This window comes from Podarcis erhardii, assembly GCF_964252035.2.
Source record: "Podarcis erhardii genome assembly, chromosome: 14".
Taxonomy (NCBI): domain Eukaryota; kingdom Metazoa; phylum Chordata; class Lepidosauria; order Squamata; family Lacertidae; genus Podarcis; species Podarcis erhardii.
The window spans coordinates 13,976,731-13,993,778 of record NC_138503.1 but is presented as its reverse complement, the minus strand read 5'-3'; the positions used below and the strand labels follow the sequence as shown (position 1 = coordinate 13,993,778).

The window sequence follows — 17,048 nt, the reverse complement described above, 5'->3', positions numbered from 1 at the left end:
TAACACCAAACCAAACTATGGGTTAGTGTGAAAGTGTGAAGGCCTCCAGAGAGAAGATTCACAGCCCCTGAACTTCTCTCTGAGGTCTGCTGCTGCTAGGGTACTTTGAGCCAAGCTATGCTGTTGCCTGAACCCAGGCTCATAGTTTGTCTTCTCCAAACAGGCCATGAGCTGTAAACCCAGGACCAAACCTTGGTTACAGTGTGTGGTTTGTCTGGAGCGAGACAAGCTACAGGCCCGGGTAAAGCCACAAACGGTTGCCCGTCATGGAAACATGGAAGCATCCAAATAACTCTGTTTCTTATTTCACTTACAGCTGTCTGCGAAAGTGGGTGCCTTAATGGAGGGAGATGTGTCGCCCCAAACAGATGTGCCTGCACTTATGGCTTTACTGGACCTCAGTGTGAAAGAGGTAGGTGGGATTCCCGCCCCCCCCCCATTAGAAAAGACCAGACTTTGATGTGTTGTGTATGAGTTAAGATTCTGAATGAGTCAGTATGAGTTAAGTTTCTGGGGTTTTTTTATTGTTTGCCGATGTGATGAATTAAGATGAAGGAACAATATGTTTCTGGAAGACTTATTTTTTTAAGAAAAGCTGATTAAAGAAGGCAAATGAAACTGTGGCAGGTGATGGAGTGAGGAAATAGCTCCTTATTACCAACAGGATTCAGGGCAGCTTTGTATGTTAAAACAAAGCAGGGGAAGAAATAAATTTGTGTTATTTGTACTTCCTCTTATTGCAGTTCCAGGATAGCATGTCCTTAGCTACTCTGACACTATAACCCTCTGGTGAATCCACACATAGCAATTATTTCAAATCTTAGAAGAGGCCAGTGGAGAGGTGCAGTCTGTGTTCCTTACTCCCATAAGATCCTTTTGGTATATTCTCCAGGTTGTTGTTTTTTGCAATGTGTGGACGTTATCCTTACTTCTATATTGCTTCTTGGCGCAAAGGTCTGTTCTAAGATTGCTAAGCAACCAAGTTTCCCTCTTTCGCCTCACAGTCAGCCTGCCGTTTCCCTCTCTGATGAAGCTTCTGTGCTTTTAATCAGCTGCCCGAGAGGCAGAAATTCAACAGGTGCAGCATTTGTATCTATCATTATAGCTCCTTCTCAGCAGCTTCATTTCCTACTGTCAGGAAGAAGATGGCAACACTTTCTCTTACGTGGAGCAAGGCACTGGTGTATTTAGGACACAGCAATGGTTGTGCCTTTGTTTCCACAGTATCATATGGTTCAATATGTGTGTGAGGTTTTATTTACGACTGTGATGTTGATGAAGGGATGACCCACTTTGAACCTGTACAGAATTTGAGGTGCAGGACTTTAGAGATTCAGTGCTATACGTGCACTTTTAGGACTGAATTTTGGCCACCCCTGCTGGAATTTAGATGTGTTGGAGGTCTGCATACTTTTTATTTAAAGATGGGGATGAGGATGAAAGGCAAAGGAAACTTGGGAGTTCATTTTGTTTCATTTTTCATTTTTAGCTGTAAAAGCTGGCCAGTAAAATGAATGCAATCACGTACATTTTAGCTTGCTGTTTAATATACACAGAATGTCTTGGGCAATGTTTTGGCAATTGGAGCTACACTTAAGTATTGGAGTTATACTATATCCCGCCTCAAGTCTCGTGCTTTGTTTTGACTAGCTTTGCAGAGTTCTTCTTCTGTAAAACTTGTATGAGTTTGTTATCAGTTTTGTGAACTTTTTTTTTTTGCTTGGGTAGCCATAGCAACGCACACAGCTGTTTCCAGATGAGAACACAGCCCTACTTATCTGCTGTGCCCGAAGTAGTTCAAGGAAATTAAATCAAGTTTAAGAGCATTCTGGAGAGAGATGACAGCAATAGCTGTTTAACTGTAGTTATCGTTTGGCTGTTTTTGTATTTTTGCAGATAACGTATGTTTTAATTTGAACAAATGGGCTAACTTGGTGTATGGAAAATTCATACGATGGGTTACATATAAAGCAGACTATTATATACTCAGTCATGCAAGTCCACCTTTCTCTCTCATATGTATGTAGGCTCTGTTCAAGCCTAAACCTGGGAGAAACTCCAGTAGCTACAGAGAGCAGTTTGAATGCAAACTGTTACAAGCCAGGGTAGGATTGAATCCAGCATTCCGGTTAACTCTTCCACACAGGAAAAATAGGTGGTTACAGAGAGCAGCCAAATGTTAGGAGCAGTGGAAGGACTGTTTATACTGTGTTCAACCACAGAGAGGAAAACAGCAGAGAGAGGTCTCATGCATTTGGCTCTGAGCAGAGTTGTCCATTAAAATGATGGGGTGCACTTGAGCCAGACGTCCGAGTCTTAACCCCATGCTAAACTTATTGCATAGAAATTAGTAAAGGGACTCCTGACCATTATGTCCAGTCATGGCCAACTCTGGGGTTGCGGCGCTCATCTCGCTTTATTGGCCGAGGAAGCTGGTGTACAGCTTCCGGGTCATGTGGCCAGCATGAATAAGCCGCTTCTGGAGAACCAGAGCAGCGCATGGAAACACCGTTTACCTTCCCGCTAGAGCGGTACCTATTTATCTACTTGCACTTTGAGGTGCTTTCGAACTGCTAGGTTGGCAGGAGCAGGGACTGAGCAACGGGAGCTCACCCCACCACGGGGATTCGAACTGCCGACCTTCTGATCGGCAAGTCCTAGGCTCTGTGGTTTAACCCACAGCGCCACCCACGTTGCTGCATAGCAATTAGCAAGGCTTAAAAAATGCTGAATGATCACACCCATGCTGACTTATTTTGACTGCTAAGGTCAGTTTTTGCATTCAGCTAATCCCCCCTCCCATACCGTAGCTCTGTGAAGGGGAAGGGGGACTTAATGGGAATCAATGGAAGCTGCCTTGTGCTGAGTCAGACCACTGGTCCATCTAGTTCAGTATTGTTTACACTGACTGGCAGCAGCTCTCCAGGGTTTCAGACAGGATCCCCTCTCAGCTCTATGGGGTGATGCCAGGGATTGCAAAGCAGATACTCTACCACTGAACTGCGACCCTTCCCTTTGTGATACTGGTACTGAAGATGCAACAGAGAAACAGTTTTGGGATTAAATCCGTATCAACAACTGCCAGACTTAAGGATGCATACCACTTTTCTATTTATACGTTTCTAAAAATCCCAAATACACATGGTCACATGGGGTTGTCACTTTGGGATTTCTAGGATCTGGAGGAATCTGACTTGTGGTGTTTATACCTTGATTGGGATTGTGTACAGTTTTTTTTTTCTGCCAACCAGTGGCAAAGCCAACTGGTTCATTTTGCCAACCAGTGTAACAGGGAGTAACAAATCTGTGTTTGTTCAAGACACAGCAGCTGATTTTTGAGAGTATAGAGTAGGCAACCTAAACACTAAAAAGACTGAAAGGTTTTGATTAAGGTTACTAGACGTCCCCGCTTCCCAGGGACAGTCCCTGGATTTACAAATCAGTCCCCTGACAAAATCCATCTATTTAGTAGGAAGTTGAAAAGGGTCCTCGGATTCATTGAAAAAAATCTGGTAACCTTAGTTTTGATAGCTCCAGAGCAGCCAGCCTGTTGACAGATGCCATCATTAGTCACAAGTACTCATCAATTAGAGCCAATGGACTACAGTATTTTGAAATGGGAATCTATTACCTCTGCAACTCATTAAAAACATTTCATTCACTCTTCATGGCTTTCAGATGGACTGTGTTCCAAACATGTTGTTAAACTTAATGTCTTTTTATTCCATCATGTTTTTATTTGTTTACAATAGTTATAGCCCACCTTTAGATATTAAGTCCTTAATGTAGTAAAATTGGGCAAATAGCATTTCTGCTTTATTACAAAAACTTATGGGGATATCTGTGTATCACATCATCGGCTACTGGCTGGAAGTAATTCCAAGCCTATTGCATACAGCCTTGTAAATAGGCGCACAAAAGTTAGTGGGAGTCAGCATGGAAACGCAGAATCCAAGCCTCTTAGCAGGCTATTTAAAAAGCCTTCCAGCAAACAGGCTGATAGAAGAGGATCTTGGCGGCAGAATGAGCTTCCCGTCCTCCTAGTTGAGCCCTCTCTGTTAGGGCAAATGGGTACCACCCCACCCAATGCAGTCTGTCCTCAGCCAGCAGATTGCCTACCTGCTTTCTTAAATCCAGTCCAGGGGGTGGCACTGCCAGCCCCCTTCCTCCTTAGTCTTAGTCACGCCCTGAACAGGGAAGAGGATGGAGACAAAATTAGTTGACTCTGCCTGTCCTTTCCTCTGGCTCTCCCTATGGTTGGTTTCCCTGCCTTCTGCTCTAGCATACCCAAATGGTCCTCGGCCACCACCTCTTCCTCCTCAGCCAACATGGAAATCAAGTGCACTGATGGCAGAGGAAAGGAGAGATTTGTTGCTCCGGGCTCAGCCCATTAAAACATCTGCATGGAATTGCTGGTTGCCTTCAGGTGCCAAGCAAGTTGTTGATGGCAAGGCTGACTTAATGCTGATACATTGAAAACTGCAGGGATGGAAGAGACTTCAAGGGACATCTAGTCCTATCAAACTGTAGAAGAAATTACATTACAAACTGAAGCTCCACACAGGGATGTAAAATGAAATGAGAGAGTATTAAGACATTTCTAGTAACATTTGGGAGTTGTTAGACAGTGTGGCGTAGTGGTTAAGAGCGGTAGTATCGTAATCTGGTGAATCGGGTTCGTGTCTCCGCTCCTCCACATGCAGCTGCTGGGTGACCTTGGGCTAGTCACACTTCTCTGAAGTCTCTCAGCCCCACTCACCTCACAGAGTGTTTGTTATGGGGGAAGAAGGGAAAAGAGAATGTTAGCCACTTTGAGACTCCTTAAAGGGCGTGAAAGGCGGGATATCAAATCCAAACTCTTCTTCTTCTTCTTCTTATAGGTACATACATAGGAAGCTGATTTCTGCCAAGGCAGAGCTTTGGTCTACTGAGCTTAGCATTATCTACACTGAGTGCCAGCGGCTCTCCACAGGTTCAGACCTTTGGTGATTCCTATATTTCTGTTTCTAAATGCAGTGGAAAGTACAGGCAGAATCATGCTCCCACCCAGAGTTTCCTTTTGAGTCAGACGACAGCAGGCTTGGACTCCAGTCACTTCAAATATTAAGATTGTAGCATGTACCTCCCTCGTGTATGTACTGCATGTGCAAACAATGTCTGGCTTTCCTTCATGGCGTCAGTCCTGTCCGGCTCTCTTTCTCTGCAGCAGGATATATATTTCAGAATTTTGATCACCTTGTGAGTCTAGGAAAGGCAAAAGGTAAAAATCAGGGCTGCCAAACCATTTCAGCTGAATATCTCATTGCTTTTTATTTTATTGATTTAAATATATATTTGCATATCCTACCAGTTAAATCTACTAAAGTCTGCAGCCCTCATTAAAAAAAAATAACGTCCAAAGAACTTTGGCAAAAATGCAAATTGGGCAATATTGAAGCAATGCAACTTTACTACTGTGTTCTTATATAACTGGCATAATTTGCAGAAAAGACTATGCACCCTGAGAGTGGTGTGGAAAGCAAGCAGCAAAGTGTAGATAAAAGTACAAGTCATTTCCCAAAAACATTTGTTGCATTTAAACTAGTATTATAACCTATCATTACTGGTATCCCCCCCTCCCTCAAGAAAACCCTTTTTAGAACTGTCTTCTAAGCAGTACATTTGATGACAAAGACATACACTACATTTCTTTCCTGGACTTTAATATAAATAAGTGACATAAACGTTTATCTAGCATAGCTGTTAAGATACCTGAACAATAGGGCCACACTAGTATAGTGTAAGCGGCTTCATATTTTTGTGAGAGAGGTTCTAAAATATAAACCCAATATTTATTTATTTATTTATTTATTTATTTATTTATTTATTTATTTACGGCTATTAGCCCATAAAATATGTACAAACATAAAAGCACAGAAGCATAAAAACCAATACATCTAACAACAGAAGGGGAACACCACGATGCAAGGGTGGGTCATTGAGCAGTGACAGTAACAGCTTGGGGCCCGGAAAGATCCAAGGGACGGTTCACAGAAAAAGGAGAACTGGAGACGAGATCCGTCATGCACTCTCATCATAACTGTCCGATTAGTTTTTGTTGTTGTTGTTGTTTTTTGGTGGTTTTTGTGTGTGAGATAACCGCATTCAGGAATCTCGCCACCTGCAGAGTTACAGAAGGATCTGTATCCTGCAAAAGCAGTGCGGCATGTGACTCAACAGGCCTGCCAACCAAGCGCAGTAATCTAAAATATAAAGCTTTCACAGTAGTATTTCATGACTACACAGATAGTTAATGCACACTGATGGTTAACTTCACAGATAGTTATTTTCTCTGTTTAGAAATAGTGTATTTCTAGATAAAACAATTGAGAGTATTTCTGAATAAATCAATTCAGTTAAGTAAGTCATTAGCAGAACATTCACCTTCAAAACAGAGAATGGCTTTGTTTGGACGATTGAATCCTTGGATGATAATCTAAATCAGGCCATTGACTACATTTGGGTGTCATAATGAACTATGGTTTTCCATTACTTGAATGAGCTTTGGCAAACCCCTCCCTCCCTTCTTGCTGTGACTGTGAGGAGACTGAAAGCTTTTGCTGCTCATTCAAATGGAACTTTCATAACCAAAGTTTAGCATTATGCCCACCTAAACTGCGGTTAATGTTAATCATGGCTTATCAAAATAAACCCGCTTTATAACCAATGGCTTAAAGTTGGCTTCTTTCAAACAAGCCATTGTTAAGATTAACTACAGTTTCTTGGATTTGGACAATGCAACAAGCTGTGGTTAATTTTAAAACGGAAAACATCTGAACTCCTCCATGCAAGTAGGAGGAGTTAGTGAGCCCAAAGCTTATCTAGACTCATTCCTGCAATGATAAACCATGGTTAATTGTGACATCCGAACACAGCCACTAAGAGCATCATACTAGATAATTCATAGACAACCCAGGGAAGAAGTGTACACAAAACCAGAGGTGGTATGATTTATTTATTTTTAATTTCAACTGTCAGAGTGTTCCCAGTTTAAAACCTGTTTGTTTGTTCTGCCTGGTGATCAAAAGATCTCTGCCCATAGATGTTCTTTTCCCCTGGTGCATTATGGGTATCTAGGACTGTAACCTTAAGTAAAGGGACCCCTGACTGTTTGGTCCACTCGCAAACGACTCTGGGGTTGCGGCGCTCATCTCGCTTTACTGGCCGAGGGAGCCTGCGTACAGCTTCCAGGGCATGTGGCCAGCATGACTAAGCCGCTTCTGGCAAACCAGAGCAGCACACCTAAATGCCATTTACCTTCCCACCGGAGCGGTACCTATTTATCTACTTGCACTTTGATGTGCTTTCAAACTGCTAGGTGGGCAGGAGCAGGGCCCAAGCAACGGGAACTCACCCTGTTGCGGGGATTCGAACCACCAACCTTCTGATCAGCAAGCCCTAGGCTCTGTGGTTTAGACCACAGCGCCACCTGCGTCCCATTAATCTTAAGTAGGCATGGTTATTTAAAAAAAGCAATCATGGTTAAATTCTGAATTGTCTATTTGATTTGTCTATGAGGAAACCCAAATTCGAGAGTTTTGGCATCCACTTCATAATTTATCTCTCTTTGGGGTATCAGAAATAACAGATCTTGAGTTTGAAAATACTGCTGGATTATGATTTTCTGTTGGGAAATATAATTCATGTTGGGTTAAGCTTGAATTTGCAGTTGCAATGATGGGGTATGTGTGTGTGAAAGGGAGGAAATGACTATTCAACAATGATTAATAACATTTGCAATAGATATGTTCACACTTCCAGCTGATCTCTGGAAGTTTTGTAAGAAACGAGTAGCTTTCCTGTATTTCTTTTGTGTCTGCTTGTTCTATTTGGCACTGGAATAGGACTGTAGGGAAAGAGGCCTAAATAAGGTATACGGAATGAAGTAGATGATATAAGAGAACAATCTGATTGCAAACTGTTAAACAGAGAATGCAGAATTTGTATTGAATGTGCTATATGGAGGCGAAGATCTGCTTTGGGATCTTTTGTTTGAATAAAAAGTAAAAGATTCTTTGAAAAATCTCAGAAAGGGAGATCTAGGCTGTCGCTCTATATGCAGTTACCTGGGAATCCCTTGCACTCTTGGCAAGGAGCTGTATCACCCCCCCCCAATCCCTTTACTGCAATAGCTACATTAGAAATTACACATTTTTGTACTCCCCACCAGGGCCTGTCTCTGCTAGGAGTATCCCTGACTGAACTCTATGGCATTTATTTCTCAGTAGAGTTGCTGTTGACCTGTGATCCCAAGCACTTTTACTTGGAAAGGAGATCAATTAATCTAACTGGGTCTTCCATATAAGTAAATGGGTTTAGAATTAGGCAGTGGGGGTTTTCCTTTCAGTTTTCAAATCTCTAACCTCTGTCATTGCAAAGAGTTGTATCCAATGCTAGCCATATTCAGGATAAGACACACTAGGTCCAGTAATTTTAGCAAATATTCTCTGAGTAGGATGTAGTTGTGTACACAGCCCAAATACCCCGATGCAGATTTCTGCACTCATTTACATTATATTTCTAAACATTTTATAAATGCAACAATATGCATCCTTGGGGTTTTGAAGCTTTGCTAAACTTTAGCTGCTAGAAAGCCCAAATCTAACATTTTTTTCAGGGTCCTTGCAAAACCTTAGGTTGACATTGAACTATGTCATATTAGAGTTCAAGATTGCTTAAATAGTGCAACTTTGTCCAGAAAGGGTAGAAAAGAAGGATTTGGCATGCCACATTTAACGTTATAGTGGGAGGCATTTTAACTTGAGACATCGCATATTCATATAGCCAAATATGACCATGATATCATGTGGGTGTCAATGGAATTTGTCCCAATATATCCGAGATATGAGCCATGCTAGTCTGCCAAATTCTTGTGTAATTATGAAGGGAACTTTAATCCAGGCCTCCAGATTGCTCTTGGAATTTGGAAATGCTGGGTTAAGAGGTTTTCATCATCCCGCTTGACGCTTCTTCCCTTTTGGGACACCCAGACTTCATGAATGCAGATAAATATGCACAGTATAAAGAGCAGAAGAGTTGGGTCTTGTATAGAATTCAGCATCTGTTTGACCAAGGCAATGTTTTGCCAGAGAGGAAACCAAATTCTTGTGACTGCAGAGGGGTAAATTGGAATTTTCAAAAAGCAAAAAATCAATTCACTTGCAGAAAAAAACAATGAGGACTTTGTGGCGATTGTGGTGGGCTCCTAGATCGCTTACTTGCTTTGACATGTGTGCAGGAGAAATCAAATAGGTTACCTTCCAATTTTATTTTATTATGGTAGATTCTTCCTCCACCCCCGTTCCTGATCTGGGCTGTGCTTCTCAGAAGGAGAATGGAGAAGTATGTGGTTGAAACCAGTAGTACTATGTGTTGTGTGGTGAAGCCATGAAACTGTATTGTGTATTTGACATACTGTATCGTCTCCACCTGGGCCTATGGTTTGTCTTCTCTAGACAAGCCAAGAGATGTAAACTAACAAGAAACCTTAGTGTTACATTTGAAAACATTGGGGGAAAATAGATTATTTTTTTAAGCAGGTGGTGGAAATCTGTCAATATCAGCTCAGTTGACAAAATATTTACCATAGAGATGTGAATAATGTTTATTCATTTCCAGAAAGCGTGTCAGAAAAGATGGTTAATTCTAGGCAGCAAGTTTTCAAAAACTGGCTCTTTACTTACTTTGCCAAAGCTTTACAAATATAGGCTACCATAAAACATCTATATATAAAAATTTAAAATATATACAAATAAACAGGCATGTAGAAATATGTAATAATGAGGATTTTCATTGGAGTTTCTTCCTGCTAAATTGTGCCATTCACCACTCTTAAGAGATGCTATTGATAAAAACTCAGCCACCCTTGCAGTTACTTCCGGGTTGGTTTGTGACATCAGTAAACCGTGTCACTTCTAGAACGTCAGCCATCTGAAAATGATCTAAGCTTAGATTGTCAAAGTGCTCCCAATACTGAACATTTTGTGTTCGTTCTTTACTGCATGTGGCGTCTGTTGAGTCTGTGTGCTGCCGATGAGTCATGTTCTGCTGCCAAGAAAAAGCATATGTTAGACAGACAATCCCAATTGAACACTTCTGGTGAAATGTTGAGGAGGGAACATAAGACTCAGATCTTTGGGCATCCAAACATTAGGGAACTTAGACGAAGGGATAAGGAAGTTGCGGCTTTCCAGATGTTCTTGGACTCACAACCCACAGCCACCTCACCCACCATGAACAATGGTCAGGAATGACAGGGTTTGTGTTCAGCGTCATCTGGAGGTTCACAGGTTCCTCATCCCTGATTTGGAGAGCAAACTTACCTTATGGCCAGAGAGCAGTCAGACTGAATACAACAGTGGAGCCACATTCCAAAGCCACTTGTCATTGACTCCACCTACTGTTGGCCTCTCAGTCTTCTACCCTACCAATCCCCATGAACAACAGCCAATAGTGGGTGGAGCCTCTGCTGCTGGTGGAGCGGGTGAAGAAAAATCTTTGCTCCATCCTAACCCCCTGTCTGGCAGTACGGATCCGTGTTTAGGATTGCTTTGTCCAGATATTCAGAGTAGAATGTTAAGAACTCTATTAAAGGATCCCTGACCATTAGGTCCAGTCGTGGCCAACTCTGGGGTTGTGGCGCTCATCTCACTTTATTGGCCAAGGGAGCCGGCGTACAGCTTCCGGGTCATGTGGCCAGCATGACTAAGCCGCTTCTGGTGAACCAGAGCAGCGCACGGAAACGCCGTTTACCTTCCCGCCAGAGTGGTACCTATTTATCTACTTGCACTTTGATGTGCTTTTGAACTGCTAGGTTGGCAAGAGCAGGGACCGAGCAACGGGAGCTCACCCTGTCGCGGGGATTCGAACCACTGACCTTCTGATTGGCAAGTCCTAGGCTCTGTGGTTTAATCCACAGCACCACCCGCGTCCCTTAAGAACTCTATTAGGGACATTTAAATTTTTCATTTCACTGTAGTTACATTTGGAAAGGGAGCCCCTTTCCTAAGTTTATGGAAATGATGCTACAGCATGCCCAAACATTTTAACCAATAGTTAAACACTTACAGGCAGAGTGTTTAACTACTGGTTAAAATTCTGGGTGTATGTTGGGACGCCATTTGGTGAAAGTGTTTTCTGGAACAAATTTTACTGAGTTCTTGGAGAGTAAACTCCTAACCATCAACATCTACTATGTAAGGCAGATTTATTTCGTCTTCTGCAGAATTCATCTTATACACGAGGAAAGTTTTTTATTCTCTCCACCAGGAGAGAGTGAGAGATGAACCTGCACTACAGGAGTCTAGAAAATCCTGAATTGCTGTGCAGGCACAAAACACCCTAAATTTGGGGGCTTCATTCTCTTGTTCTGAACTAACACTCAGCTACAGTTCTAGGGATAGAGACGGTTTGGTTTTAAATCACCTTTCTGATCCCCCTCTCTCCATACGGGCATTACTTTGGATCCTAGCTGGCCTAAATTGCAAAGCTGTGTGCATAAAGCAAAGAAGAAGAAAAATATTTGTGCCAAGGTATTAAAACAGCTAAGAAGGATGGGAACATCAGCTCGGTGGGAACATCAGCTCCCACCCCCTAAGAACAGCCTCCCAGATGTTTATATTGTCTAGCTATTTGTTGTTTGTGTCTCAAAAGCTGCACCAAGATTCTTACTGTATTGGCTGGACATACTTGTGTGTTTTGCTGGCTTGGGTTTGGGGAACTCCCTAACCCTCCCAGCTACAACTTCAAGAATGACCTCATCTTGCCTTTTTACCTTGCAGTCAGTTCCATCCTCAGCAATCTCATGCAAGGCAAAAGGCCTTCCTCTTGTTTTATAAAAATGCCTGAATTATATTTTACAGCATGACAGCAGTTACAGACAGTAAAGTGTTTTGCTTCAGAAACCCTTAAAAAAAAAATCACTGTGAAAATGTATGTATCTCCCTAAAGATTCAATTCCTTACTTGGAATTAAGTGCATTTGAGTTCAATGCCTTTACTTTTAAGTAGGTGTGTGTAAAATTGCACCTTATGGTTGCAAACCTAAACACACCAGGGAGTAAGTCTCAATCAATGAGTAAGTTTCAGTCAGCTGAATGGGACTTCCTTCTGAGTAAACATGTAGAATTAGGCTGCATGCCAATTTTCCTTTGGGACTCAAAGGCAGAAAAAGCAATTGGGAGCTGAAGAAGAGATCAGTGGGCTACTAGAAAGGATATGGCAAGTAATATCAGGCATCAAAATATTGCTCAGGCTTGCACTTCTTACATACAGTATCCACAAAGCTTGCCCTGCCACCAGAGATTACGTTGTATGGTTTCCAAGCTAGATAACAGTCTTCATTTTTCTCCTATTCAAATCTTAATTTGAAATAAATAAGCAAACAAACTTGCTGTTCTCCAGATTGTCCGTAATGCCATTGCTGCTCCTTCTGAGTCAGTAGGAGGCACACTTTATAAGGAATACTGACTAGAGGCTACCAGCCGCATGCTTAACTCTGCAGCTTCCCAGATGTATTTTGCCTGCGCTGAAGCTGGTAGCCTGACATTTCATGCTGCAGGCTAGTAATTTCATCCTGAGCCAGTGTTGATTTGTGACAGTGAGTGAGGCTGCCTGGTCTCCACACAGCCATATTTTCTCCTTTGCATGTGTCACGCTCCCATGCCAGCAGTTCCTGCCATCGTGTGTTGAGGCACGGCCGTGAGCATCAGTGCAGCGCACTAAAACCATCCTTTTGGGAGCTGTCTCAGGAGTATGGCTACAGCATGAAAGGAACATATCTCACCTTGTCAAATGGTACCTGAGATTATCTGGGAAGAGCATCCCAGAGGTGTGTTTACACACTTGGCCAATATGCATCTGCACTGATAAAAGTAACTCCCCAAATTTCCCGGCCATTAACCTCAGTCTATGCCAAGGGAAGCTGAATTATGCAGTCTGTATCCATTCTGCAAACTGGATAGCAGAGACTTGCTAATTTGTTTCATTTTTGCTAATATGGGAGAGTCAATGAGTTATTAAGGCATTTGAAACCATGACTGCAGCAAATTCTGCTCAGTCTTCCTTCCCCCCCAAATTCATAAAGCATTCCCCCCTCCCACACCTTGAAACCTATAGCGATAGCCAAGAGAACTGGGAACTCTCTGTGTGTCTTAACTAAAGCAAATAATTATCAGAAAACAGAATTCTTCAGTCATTTCCAAACTACATGCTTTTCCTAAGTTTTGTGCAGAATCATGGGATGCAAACAGACTTGTTTTATCTAATGTCACTATTATCTTGTATATGTTGTTTTAACGTCTATGGTTACTTTTGATTTATTTAAATGCTTTGCTTGTACTTTAAGCCAAGTTGGGTTCTGTTGTATCTTGATCTAGTTCTTCATCAGAAATGAGCGAAGTAACTGTTTGTGGTGATGCATTTAGAAGTTGCTAACCCATTCCTGAAAAAACAGTGTCATGTTAGAAGGGAAGACTACCTTTAGTAACACAACAGAACAAATGGCTTTCTGAAGGTTACCTGCAAATATAAACAAAACTTCAGTTGTACCCCCACCCAAAAAACCCCAACAGAACCAGAGTGTGTCACTGAGTTAAAATATGCCTCTACCTTGGGGTTACCACATTCCTAAAAGTTTTGGGTCTTTTCTTTGATTTTTAAAGTTTTTCTTTTAAAGCGGATGTATGCCAGCTCTGGACATGGGTGGCGCTGTGGGTTAAACCACAGAGCCTAGGGCTTGCCGATCAGAAGGTCTGTGGTTCGAATCCCCGTGATGGGGTGAGCTCCCATTGCTCGGTCCCTGCTCCTGCCAACCTAGCAGTTCAAAAGCACGTCAAGTGCAAGTAGATAAATTGGTACCACTCCGGCGGGAAGGTAAACAGCGTTTCCGTGCGCTGCTCTGCTTCACCAGAAGCGGCTTAGTCATGCTGGCCACATGACCTGGAAGCTGTACGCCGGCTCCCTCGGCCAATAAAACGAGATGAGCGCCACAACCCCAGAGTCGACCACGACTGGACCTAATGGTCAGGGGTCCCTTTACCTTTATGCCAGCTCTACTGGGCAAAATGCAGATTCCAACTCATACGTTCACATACCTGCTCAGCTATGTAGCCCACTGAGAGGCCTTCAGCCAGTCACTCTTTCTCAGGTGCAGAGCCATTGCAAATTTTAATTTGGAGGAGAGCAAACCATGTGCACTTCCTTAAGCTCACTGGGGGAAATGAAAGATAAAAATACCAGACTAAAATGAGGTAGAGTAACTTATCCCCCTCCAGATGCTGTTAGACTCCAACTCTCATCATTCCTGAGCATTGACCATGCTGGTCAGGGCTGATGGGATTTGGAGTCCAACATCTGGAGAGCCACAGCTTCTTGATCCCTCGGCTAAAATATAAGGTGGTCAACCCCTTGCACAGATGTCAGAGGCAATGGGAAGAGTGCATTTGTGGCATACCCATGTGCTTCACTAGGGCACAGAGTCATGCCTATATTCTTATTCCCTCTTCGATACTATTGTTTGCATTCCCCAACCCAGTAAGCTGGACACAAAACTGCATCAATGCATTTGGGGGTCTGTGTAGAGATGCGCAGCAGCTTTTATAATGAGTGATGGGAGCCTAGGGCCCTTTAGATGTTGTTGGAGTCTCAACCTCCATCAACTTCAGCCAGCAGGTGTTTTATAGATAATAGTTTCATAGAATCGTGGAGTTGGAAGGGACCCTGAGGATCATCTAGTCCAACCCAAATATGCAGCTGTCCCATATGGGGATCGAACCTGCAGCCTTGGCGTTATCAGCACCATGCCCTCACCAACTGAGCCATCCAGGTGTCTAATGGTGAGAGGAAGAGGCCAGGCACAACAGCTATCCTTCAGGCGAGCCTCTGGGCAATGAAAGCTGGCTTTTCTGTTGCCTGGATGTATGCTCCTTATTCCCTGCAGGTATTTTTTTGTGCACGTAAAGGTAGAGAGGAAGAAAGCAGGTGCAACAGCCGGGCCTCTGCTGAGCTGCTGGTCAACAGCAATTGGATTTTAAGCAGCATTAAATTTTGTTTCAGACAATTTTGTTTCAATACAATGCACCTTGTCATTTCTTAGAATTCCTAGAGAACAGCTGATTTGCTATTTTTTAAAAAACTATTTCAGGCAGAGAAAATGTTCTGCAGCAACGCCAGCTCTAATAACTATGTAGAGGAGAGGTCCTGAATTTACTCAGGAGGTCAGCTGAGAAGGAGACAAAAACCATCTCCCCTCCTCACAGCAAATCATAACACCTTGTATATCTAGGGGACAATCTGAACCTCTGCAGTGTCTTCTTGTCAGTTCCGCCAAGTACAGTGTTCTGTAATTTGGGGCCTGATATGAACTACCATGAAGGGAGACAGTTATTTCGATCAAATTTTCTAAACAGCTGTTTCAAGACAGACCACTTCCTTTCCCCAGTGATTGGATTCAAATCAAACTGTTTTTATCTCATGCATTCTTTGCATTTGACTCTTTTGTTGAATTAGAAATTTAATAGAGCAGCTGAGCATTTTAAGCAATTTTGGAAGATGGGGGGGGGGGTGGAAGAGGGATGTGAACTCCAGCACACCCTGTAAAGCATAAATTTCTTAACCAAAAGAATAGTTTATTCATATGCTCTGTACATTAGGTCAATTATTACTCACTTTCTTTGGACACCAAGCAAAGGCCTCCACCCTCTATTACACAGCTTACTGTAATCAAATGAAGAAAGAAAAGCAGAATCGTTCAAAAGCAAACTTGTGGCTTAAGCCCCAGCCCAGAGGCTGAAAAGGAACAGAAATCTCCAGCTCTATGATTCTATGAAATGATTTGCTATGAAATGATTTGCTTCAGGCAGGGCTGCTGTTCCATATATATACAGTACACACACAAGCATTCTCTTAGGTGCTTAAAAATTATATAACATTATTATTTATTTCTTAATTATTTGCAGTTATAATCCATCATTCATCAATTACATAATCCACAGGGCAAGGTACAGAAAATGATAAAACTCCATTGAAACATCACAAATGGGGAAGGGCTATGGTTCAGCATTGCTTTGCAGAAATTCCCAGGTTAAATCTCTGGCATCTCTAGGTAAAGCAGACATCCCTGTCTGTAATCCTGGGGAGCCGCTTCCAGTCTATGTAGACACTACTGAGCTAAATGGACCCAATGGTCTGACTCAGGACTCAGCTATACAGTTGCAAATAAAACATTTAAAGTGTTTTGTAAAGTGCATTATACAAATGTGACATGAGATGGCGATGGTGAGCTATGGCAAATTCAATATACTTTTTCAAAACTTTTTTTAAAAAAGCATTTTCACATCATTTTTTATATTTCTGGATTCCACCTCAGTATAAGCAATCTTCCTGTGTTCCTAATTTAATGAGAAGAACAGTCAACAACTAGAATACAATAAAATAAAGCTAAAGGGACCCCTGACCATTAGGTCCAGTCGCAGGCGGCTCTGGGGTCGCAGTGCTCATCTCGTTTTATTGGCTGAGGGAGCCGGCATACAGCTTCTGGGTCATGTGGTCAGCATGACTAAGCCACTTCTGGTGAACCAGGGCAGCGCATGGAAACGTTGTTTACCTTCCCACTGGAGCGGTACCTATTTATCTACTTGCATTTCGTGCTTCCGAACTGCTAGGTTGGCAGGAGCAGGGTCCGAGCAACGGGAGCTCACCCCATCACGGGGATTTGAACCACCGACCTTCTGACCTTCTAGAGGTAGCCAACGCACTGAAGAGGTGTCGCGGGGCCCAATTATGTGGAATGGGAATAGGATTTTGTCAGGAAGGAGAGTTACTGATTGTTCCTCATGCCTATCCCTATCCCCTATCCCTAAAATTATAGAAGCCGCCCATGAATCTTTCCTGAGTTCAGCACTCCATGGAATATGCTTGAAAACACCAACTCAGCCACCCAGATTCACATACGTTCTCTGTTGCTCTGAAAACCCACATCTCTTCCCAAGTTTCAGTCCCTGTTTCATCCAT

General features: G+C 42.6%; 1 protein-coding gene across 5 annotated transcripts in view; it reads left to right on the top strand.

Moving 5' to 3' along the window:
- Positions 1-17,048, top strand: part of FBN1 (fibrillin 1) — a 210,942-nt gene that overhangs the window by 37,272 nt on the left and 156,622 nt on the right. For all 5 annotated transcript variants that reach the window (XM_081838597.1, XM_081838595.1, XM_081838596.1 and 2 more), the window contains one exon: positions 317-412. In XM_081838597.1, coding sequence (XP_081694723.1) covers positions 317-412 — 96 coding nt within the window. The remainder of the gene's footprint in view (positions 1-316; positions 413-17,048) is intronic.